Source organism: Lates calcarifer, linkage group LG7_1 (genome assembly GCF_001640805.2).
Source record: "Lates calcarifer isolate ASB-BC8 linkage group LG7_1, TLL_Latcal_v3, whole genome shotgun sequence".
NCBI lineage: Eukaryota > Metazoa > Chordata > Actinopteri > Centropomidae > Lates > Lates calcarifer.
The window spans coordinates 2,101,280-2,111,442 of record NC_066839.1 but is presented as its reverse complement, the minus strand read 5'-3'; the positions used below and the strand labels follow the sequence as shown (position 1 = coordinate 2,111,442).

Below are 10,163 nucleotides of genomic sequence, written 5' to 3'. Positions count from 1 at the left end.
TTAAAGAGTTCAGATTTTAGAAGACACAGTTGGAACGTTGGTGTTAAATCTGACACCTTAGCAACGGTAACTAAGGGGCGGGGCTTAGTGACGTCTCAGCTCTGAAACGACTTCCGTGATCGCGAGACTTGGTGAGACCGCGAGAACACAGAGTGGCGGCAACAGAAAGTCCGACAACTTCACTACTGGAGCAACATGAAGGAGGAGAAACGTGACCCGGATTTCATTGAACAGAACAAATTCAAGAGTCGGATTAAGGAGGAGAATCAGGATCCGGATTTCATCGATCAGGAACTCCTCAAGACCGAGATTAAGGAGGAGAACTGGGACCCGGATTTCGTTGACCAGGGACTCTACAAGAGCGAGATTAAGGAAGAGAACCAGGACCCGGATTTCACTGAACAAGGAAAATTAAAGACCGAGATTAAGGAGGAGAACCGGGACCCAGATTTCATCGACCAGGAACACAACAAGATCGGCATGAGAGAGGAGAATCAGGACCCGGCCCCCCGGAGCAACGAGCCCGCTGCTCCCGCCGGTCTACAGGTCAGTGTTCGAGGCTAAACACGTATCTTACTGTTTAACAAAATGTTTTTGTCAGACAACTCAAGTCTTGTTTGTCGCAGTTTATAAGGAGAAACAAACCACCCAAGATAAAATTACTAACACTGCAAAGACCTAACCTTTAACTGGTACCTCTACTGTGGAGCACAAATCAGAGCAGTCCCACTCACCTATACAGAGACAAACCGAACAGCATCACATAAATAAGATAAAACTGGAATCAATACTATACACCAGCTCTTGACATGACACTTTCCCCTTTACATAAATCCCTCCTTTCCTAAAGGATCAGACCTTAGGAATGAAGTGTTTTCAGACACTGGGTCACAAGAATCATCTCAGGATCTTCCTCCTCTGAGTCCTCCTAGATGGCACCACAAGTTTTCACAAGGCTGTAGGGAGACACTTTTAATAAAGACCAAAGTCTTGATATAAGAGGAGAAGCAAATATTTTTAAAACTACTTCACAGATTTCATACAGTACATGAGACAAAGACTGAGTAGATCGTGTCTGCCAACAAATACTGAAAAAAACTTAGACTACATGAGTCTAATTCTAGAATTAAACATTAGGCATCGGATATTTTTTGGTCTAAGAAACAATGCTGTTAAATCTGATGCCTGAGAACTGATGCTTTGGTCGACAGTTAAAAATTGACATTGTACATATATTGTTGTAGACAACTCGCTCCATCGTGAGAACTAATTCTCTCCCTCTTTCTTTCTCTGTACGTCTCTTTGTTGCTATAGAAACATAGACACACAAAGAGTCACCAGGAAATTCACACTAAAGATAAGAAGCATATCTGTGACCATTGTGGGAAGACTTTTAAGACTTCAACTACTACCCACCAACGCCTTCACAGTGAAGGGAAACCGTACAGCTGTGATCAGTGTGGAGGAGCTTTTAAGATGTTGTTTTATCTACAAGTTCAACAACACCTTCACAGTGGAGAGAAACCGTACAGCTGTGATCAGTGTGGAGGAGCTTTTAAGACGGCAGTTTATCTAAAAGTTCACCGACGTATTCACACTGGAGAGAAACTGCACAGTTGTGATCAGTGTGGAAAAGCTTTTACAACATCTGGTGCTTTAGGAAAACACAAACGTATTCACAGTGGCGAGAAACGGTACTGTTGTGACCAGTGTGGAGGTCTTTTCTCATGGTCATGGAGTCTACGAGACCACCAACGCATTCACACCGGAGAGAACCCCTACAGCTGTGAGAAATGTGGAAAAGCTTACAAGTCCTCAAGTAGCTTAAATAAACACAAACGCACTCACAATAAAGTGCGACCATCAAACACCCAACAACAAGCTATAGTTTTTCCTCAGTCATATATTTTAATAGGACAACCATGTATCATACTGCAGACAAACCAAACACCTGTGACAAACGTCAATGTTGATATTTGAGGAGAAGAATCTCATAGAGATATCAGCTGATGAGACATGGGTAGGACTTTAATAATATTTCACTGTCATTTTATTGTGACAATGTGCAATTGCTGAAAAAATAAACATGAAGAAAATTAATCTGACACCAAAAATTACATCCAAAAAACTTGTTTAGTTTTGACACGTTGGCTGTGGAAATACTTTGTAATAAAACATTTCTGGTTCCTTTATATCAGTTGTGAAGTTTTGCTGTTTTCCTGTTTTCATATATCTATAAAGAATGTTCCTCATAATAGTGTAAGTGTTTTAGTCCTTTTTAGTAACATAGCCATAGTGTTATGTGCTTTGATCTCTTGTAATTTACAGTTGCCTTTATAATGATGTATAATGTAAAAAGTAACCCTCTGATTCCCGGCCTCTTCTAAGGGTGGACTCAACTGAGTACAAGTCTCTGACTAGTTTGATTTTTGAGGCAATGAACTTTACATAGTAACAATAAAGATTATTATGAAGAACTGGGCTGGCCTCGTTACACTAACCTGTAAAGACTGAATGATATCTGTTCTATCTGAAAAAATAATGATAAGACTTTACAGAAACATGGGCTTCAGTAATGGGTAGAGTGTTTCCTCTGCCTGTAACAGGCTTTATAGATCATTAAGATACAGATTTAAAGAGTTCAGATTTTAGAAGACACAGTTGGAACGTTGGTGTTAAATCTGACACCTTTGCAACGGTAACTAAGGGGCGGGGCTTAGTGACGTCTCAGCTCTGAAACGAGTTCCAAGTGATCGCGAGACTTGGTGAGACCGCGAGAACACAAAGTGGCGGCAACAAAGAAACTCCAACAACTTCACTACTGGAGCAACATGAAGGAGGAGAAACGTGACCCGGATTTCATTGAACAGAACAAATTCAAGAGTCGCATTAAGGAGGAGAATCAGGATCCGGATTTCATCGACCAGGAACACAACAAGAGCAGGATGAAGGAGGAGAACCAGGACCCGGATTTCATTGAACAGGGCAAATTAAAGACCGAGATTAAGGAGGAGAACTGGGATCCGGATTTCGTCGACCAGGAACTCTACAAGAGCAGGATGAAGGAGGAGAACCAGGACCCGGATTTCTTTGAACAGGGCAAATTAAAGACCGAGATTAAGGAGGAGAACTGGGACCCGAATTTCGTCGACCAGGGACTCTACAAGAGCGAGATTAAAGAAGAAAACTGGGACCCGGATTTCGTCGACCAGGAACTCTTCAAGAGCGAGATTAAGGAAGAGAACCAGGACCCGGATTTCGTTGACCAGGAATACTATAAAATCAGCATGAGAGAGGAGAACCAAGACCCGGATTTTACCGACCAGGAACACAGCAAGATCGGCACGAGAGAGGAGAACCAGGATCCGGATTTCACCGACCAGGAACACAACAAGATCGGCATGAGAGAGGAGAACCAGGACTCGGGCCCCCGGAGCAACGAGGCCGCTGCTCCCACCGGTCTACAGGTCAGTGTTCGAGGCTAAACACGTATCGAGGGTCCGTTGGTTTTTGTGGCATCAGAAATGTTTGTGTTTATGTGTTTTCCCGGTTTCATGTTGAAATGATTTGTGTGATCAACAACTGAACAACGTTGGCGAAATATCACTGCCTCGATGTGTTGGTTTGTTTGTGTTATTGTGTAACTTTCAGTGGTGGAAGAAGTAGCACACAATAACACAAACAAACACATCGAGGCAGTGGTGTTCCAGCAACTCCCGTCCTCTGCGAGGTAAATGTACTGTTTTTGTCAATGGAGTCTGGTAGCCAACAAAAAATGATCAAGTTTTTGTCAGACAACTCAATAAACAACCGACTAAATAAGCTCATCGGGGTGGATGTATGGTTGCATTGCAACATGCATTTAAGAGTTCATGTTAGAACATTTTATGGCATGTTAGTACGAGCACTTTTCCCACAAAATTTTTGAAGTTCCCTCATACATGAGACAAAGACTGAGTAGATCGTGTCTGCCAACAAATACTGAAAAAAACTTAGACTACATGAGTCTAATTCTAGAATTAAACATTAGGCATCGGATATTTTTTGGTCTAAGAAACAATGCTGTTAAATCTGATGCCTGAGAACTGATGCTTTGGTCGACGGTTGTTGTAAATTGACATTGTACATATATTGTTGTAGACAACTCACTCCATCGTGAGAACTAATTCTCTCCCTCTTTCTTTCTCTGTATGTCTGTCTGTTGCTATAGAAGCGGAAACGCACAAAGAGTCATCAGAAAAGTCACACTAAAGAGAAGAGGCATATCTGTGACCATTGTGGGAAGACTTTTAAGACTTCAACTACTTTAAAAACCCACCAGCGCCTTCACAGTGGAGAGAAACCGTACAGCTGTGATCAGTGTGGAGCAGCCTATAGCATCTTAGAACACCTAAAAAGCCACCAACGCAGTCACAGTGATGAGAGACCGCACAGCTGCGATCAATGTGGAGCAGCTTTTAAGACGGCATTTTGTCTAAAGGTTCACCAACGCATTCACACGGGAGAGAAACCGTACAGCTGTGATCAGTGTGAAAAAGCTTTTACAACATCTGGTGCTTTAGGAAAACACAAACGTATTCACAGTGGAGAGAAACGGTACTGTTGTGACCAGTGTGGAGGTCTTTTCTCATGGTCATGGAGTCTACGAGACCACCAACGCATTCACACTGGAGAGAACCCCTACAGCTGTGAGAAATGTGGAAAAGCTTACAAGTCCTTGAGTAGCTTACATAAGCACAAACGCAGTCACAATAGAGTGCGACCATCAAACAGCGTCCAGCGCGAGGCAGCTTTTAATAGGTCAGGTCAGCTAAACACCCAACAAGCTATAGTTTTTCCTCAGTCATATATTTTAATAGGACAACCATGTATCATACTGCAGACAAACCAAACACCTGTGACAAATGTCAATGTTGATATTTGAGGAAGTGAAGAATCTCATAGAGGTAGCAGCTGATGAGACATGGGTAGGGTTTTAATCCTCTTTCACTGTCATTTAACTGTCAGTGTGCATTTGCTGCTTCTAGTGTTTTTCAACGGGTATTAGGATCTGTGGTGAAAGATATATTAGTATGTAGTCCTATAGTGAAATAGATCATATATGAACATTTAAGCAGGAATAAACTATGGAGTGAGCAAGCTGGCCAAATAATTCTGTCTTGTTTATTTTGCAGCTTTAGAAAAATTTCCCTGCAGAAATATGATTAAACATTTTTTGACATATAATGTGAGACGTTTGAACAAGAATAAAACACCATGCTCTAGTATGGAATTTCATTTGTGTCCAAAGGAGTCAAATAAAGAAAAATGATCATGAAACTTATTTGTTTAGTTTTGACACGTTGGCTCTGGAAATACTTTGTAATAAAACATTTCTGGTTCAGTTATATCAGATGTGAAGTTTTGCTGCTTTCCTGTTTTCTATAAAGAATGCTCCTCATAATAATGTAAGTGCCCTTCCTACATGTTTTAGTCCTTTTTAGTAACATAGTCATAGTGCTTGTGTGTTATGTATAGTTGCCTTTATAATGATGCTGTTTTTATCCTAAGAATGTAAGAAGTAACCCTCTGATTCCCGGCCTCTTCTAAGGGTGGACTCAACTGAGTACAAGTCTCTGACTAGTTTGATTTTTGAGGCAATGAACTTTGCAGATTTTTATTCTGGATCAAATAGTGTTTATGTGCTGTGCCTAATTAATCCATGAAAAACAATCAAAAGCTGCTGTTGAATTTTACATATTATAACAGTACTGTTTCACATACACTGACACAGACATGTATCCTGGGAGATGTGCAGAGCCACAGGCTTGCAATGAAAAAAAAAATGTAATTTTGCATGGTAACAATAAAGATTATTATGAAGAACTGGGCTGGCCTCGTTACACTAACCTGTAAAGACTGAATGATATCTGTTCTATCTGAAAAAATAATGATAAGACTTTACAGAAACATGGGCTTCAGTAATGGGTAGAGTGTTTCCTCTGCCTGTAACAGGCTTTATAGATCATTAAGATACAGATTTAAAGAGTTCAGATTTTAGAAGACACAGTTGGAACGTTGGTGTTAAATCTGACACCTTTGCAACGGTAACTAAGGGGCGGGGTTTGGTGACGTCTCAGCTCAAGTGATCGCGAGACTTGGTGAGACCGCGAGAACACAAAGTGGCGGCAACAAAGAAAGCAACAACTTCACTACTGGAGCAACATGAAGGAGGAGAAACGTGACCCGGATTTTATTGAACAGAACAAATTCAAGAGTCGGATTAAGGAGGAGAATCAGGATCCGGATTTCATCGACCAAGAACACAACAAGAGCAGGATGAAGGAGGAGAACCAGGACCCGGATTTCACTGAACAGGGCAAATTAAAGATCGAGATTAAGGAGGAGAACTGGGACCCGAATTTCGTCGACCAGGGACTCTACAAGAGCGAAGTTAAGGAAGAGAACCGGGACCCGGATTTCGTCGACAGGAACCTCTTCAAGAGCGAGATTAAGGAGGAGAACCGGGACCCAGATTTCATCGACCAGGAACACAACAAGATCGGCATGAGAGAGGAGAATCAGGACCCGGACCCCCGGAGCAACGAGCCCGCTGCTCCCGCCGGTCTACAGGTCAGTGTTCGAGGCTAAACACGTATCTTACTGTTTAACAAAATGATCAAGTTTTTGTCAGACAACTCAAGTCTTGTTTGTCGCAGTTTATAAGGAGAAACAAACCACCCAAGATAAAATTACTAACACTGCAAAGACCTAACCTTTAACTGGTACCTCTACTGTGGAGCACAAATCAGAATAGTCCCACCCACCTATACAGGGGTATGGTTGGTTGGCAACATAAGTATGTATGTAGAAAAATGCAAAGAAATAAAACAGATAATAAAAAACATGTATTTTAAGCTGCTTCACAGATTTCATACAGTAACAAGACACTTGCTGCAGTGTGAGATCTAATTCTCTCCCTCTTTCTCTCTCTGTATGTCTGTCTGTTGCTATAGGAGCAGAGACACACAAAGAGTCAGCAGGTAACTCAAACAAGGAAGAAGCATAGATGTGACGAATGTGGGAAGACTTGTAGGACCCCGAGTGCTCTAAAAACCCACCAACATGTTCACACTGGGGAGAAACCATACAGCTGTGAGGAGTGTGGAGCAGCCTTTAGTATTTCAAGTTACCTAAAAATCCACCGGCGCATTCACAGTGGAGAGAGACCGTACAGCTGTGATCAATGTGGAGCAGGTTTTTCACGGTCTGAGGCTCTAAAAAGCCATCGACGTATTCACACTGGAGAGAAACCGTACAGCTGTGATCAGTGTGGAAAAGCTTTTACGACATCTGATGCTTTAAAAAAACACAAACGTGTTCACAGTGGAGAGAAACGGTACTGTTGCGAGCAATGTGGAGCTCTTTTCTCATGGGCGGAGAATCTAAGAGACCACCAACGCATTCACACTGGAGAGAACCCCTACAGCTGTGAGAAATGTGGAAAAGCTTACAAGTCCTCGAGTAGCTTAAATAAACACAAACGCACTCACAATAAAGTGCGACCATCAAACACCCAACAACAAGGTATAGTTTTTCCTCAGTCATATATTTTAATAGGACAACCATGTATCATACTGCAGACAAACCAAACACCTGTGACAAACGTCAATGTTGATATTTGAGGGAGTGAAGAATCTGTTAAAGAGATATCAGCTGATGAGACATGGGTAGGGTTTTAATCCTCTTTTACTGTCATGTAATTGTCTCTAGTGTGACATATCATGGTGTTGTACCTGTTGCAGTAAAATCAAAGGAAGAAGCACATTTCTGTTGCAGGCTAAGTTTGTACTGTACTTTAGCTGACTCTCTTTGTGGCTACATTCTCATCTTCTCCCTGTAAATAGGAAAAGGAAGTGATGGGTAACATAACGATTGTGCTCTGTGTTGATTTCTTGTGATATATGTTGTCATTATAGTGATGCTGTTTCAGTTTGAGTACCCCTCTGATTCCTGGCCTCTGTCTATGAGGTGGACTCAGCTGAATTTAAGTTTCAATGAGTTTTGCTTTTAAGGAAATGGACTTTTCTGTTACTCTGTATCAAATAGTTTTTATGTGGTATATTCAATAAATCCTAAAAAATAGCCCCCTGCTTCTTCTTTCACTTCTACCAACAAAAAGCCACAAGATCATAATAGTTTTTAAATTTGATAAAATGTCCTCAATGTAGTGTTTTTGTACTGTTAATATATCTATTGTGTAGGAGATTCCAATTTCCTGGAGTAAGGAGATTTGATGTCTGTAAAAACAGGACTTGGCAGCTGTGATTTAGATCTGTGATGCTAAAATCTGTTAAAGAAGAGAAAACAGCAATTGGACTTATTTTAAACATACACCTCTAAGCCCTGAAGACCAAAACACAAAACACATTTCAGATTACATAAAAGGTGGGACAACACTTAATTATAACATATCTTTGAGTGAGTAAACTGTATAAGTTTACAAAACAGTCTAACATGATGTCTCTCTTAGCCCTTTTCAAGCTTCACTTAGAGGGTACAACTTCCGCTTATTCGGCCAATCAGAGGCATTCGCAAGGCGGAGCACAATCCGTCGGCCAATCAGCGTTTTGTCTCCCGACGTTGGCTGGCGTCTGTCGTCATTGGCTTTGACCCACGCAGAGCAGAGCGGAGCAGAACGGAGGTGAAACAAAGTGGAAAAAATGAGTGAAAATACGGAGCTAAAGCTACAATTGAGTCGCAGCTTTGTTTCTTAGCACTGTGATAAACTTAATTACTGAGCAAGACGGAGACGTTTGAAGGCTGGACGCTGAACACCTGCGGCTAAAGGTAAGGCTAACAAGCTAATTATTTAGCAGCGGGTGTTAGTGTTGCGTTAGCTGTAGCATTAGCACTAGCCCTCTCTTTTATCTTTTGGCCTCATCTCCATTTTCTTTGTGGTTGTTTTGCCTCACACTGTTTCTTTGTGTGTCTGTAGTTAGTAATTTTACATTTCTCTGAGGCCATTGTTTCTGTATATTACTGGTGATTCCCAGTTGTTTTGCACCACAGTTTTCTGTCTATTTCCAGGATATCCTGAGGTGAAGACCCTGAGGTAGTAATCTGTTAGTGGCCATCCATTGTTCCCGGATGTGTATATTACTGATCAGTCATTTGTTTGTGGTGACTTGATGCTTGATTGAGCACAGTTTTGTGTTACATACAGGCTTGAAAACTAGATTTATCTATGTGCTCCTCTACAGTGTATGAGTTGAGATTACTGTTAGAAGTCCTTACATTAAAATTTAAATTTAACAGGATTCAGCTGTACTTCAGCTTTGAGAGAGAGTATTATGGTTTCAAACTTTACAAATGTTTTTAAAGGTTGGTTTTATCTAATCTAAGTGTGATTGTCAAGTCAAGGTTTTAGTGTTTAGTTTTCAGTGTCCTGTTCTCTTATACTGTTTTGTCGGTGAAAAGTTTGTGTTACTATTTTATTAGTAGTTTTTGAGTTGTGTAGTTATTCAGGTGTTGAACTCGTGTTTTGCAGGTTGACTTGTTCAGCTGCTGCTGCATGGACAGAAACACCAGCTCTCACCTCACAGACCAAACAGGTGTGTGTCCTAAAGATTTACCTAGTCTGAACAAATGTGTTGATGAGCTAAATTATTAATGTAAGGAATCACTTTCAGTCTTTTGATTCAGGGTTGCTGTTTAAATCCTAGGTCAAAACTTGTTATTTAATGAAGTTTATATTGAATATTAAAAAAACAGATTAATCAAATGTATAGAATGTTAGAAATTAGTGGCAGTTACAATTTCCTCATGGTGACATCTTTACATGACGTGTTCTGTCCAGTTGACAGTATTTAACTTGCTATCCTACAACAAAGAAAACCATTAATTTCTCACATTTGAGAAGCTCTGACTTGAAGCAAATATTTGGTAGTTTTGAAAAAAAGTTCTCAGGTCTCTGCTTGTGGACTAATTAATTGTAGCTCTTGTCATTTCCTGTCAGTGTCAGCCAAAATAGGACCGAAAACAAATCTGTACAATCTGTTCAAATTCAGGTTTAGTTTAATATTGTTGGGCATTTATTGGACTACACTGTATAAGTCAATATCAATTATAAAAATCAAATATTGTTTTTGTGTGTAGTGTTGTTAGTCAGAATATGATTTTAA

General features: G+C 40.6%; 2 protein-coding genes across 2 annotated transcripts; both read left to right on the top strand.

Moving 5' to 3' along the window:
• The first annotated feature begins 35 nt into the window (after positions 1-35).
• LOC108872443 (zinc finger protein 93) lies at positions 36-2,192 on the top strand. Its single transcript, XM_018660112.2, has 2 exons — positions 36-546; positions 1,315-2,192. The coding sequence occupies exons 1-2, from the start codon at positions 196-198 to the stop codon at positions 1,978-1,980; spliced, it is 1,017 nt and encodes a 338-aa protein (XP_018515628.2). The 5' UTR covers positions 36-195; the 3' UTR covers positions 1,981-2,192.
• Positions 2,193-2,344: 152 nt separating this feature from the next.
• On the top strand, positions 2,345-8,124 carry LOC108872447 (zinc finger protein 431). Its single transcript, XM_018660117.2, has 4 exons — positions 2,345-3,467; positions 4,211-4,919; positions 6,146-6,612; positions 6,996-8,124. The coding sequence occupies exons 1-4, from the start codon at positions 2,832-2,834 to the stop codon at positions 7,662-7,664; spliced, it is 2,481 nt and encodes an 826-aa protein (XP_018515633.2). The 5' UTR covers positions 2,345-2,831; the 3' UTR covers positions 7,665-8,124.
• Positions 8,125-10,163: the final 2,039 nt, after the last annotated feature.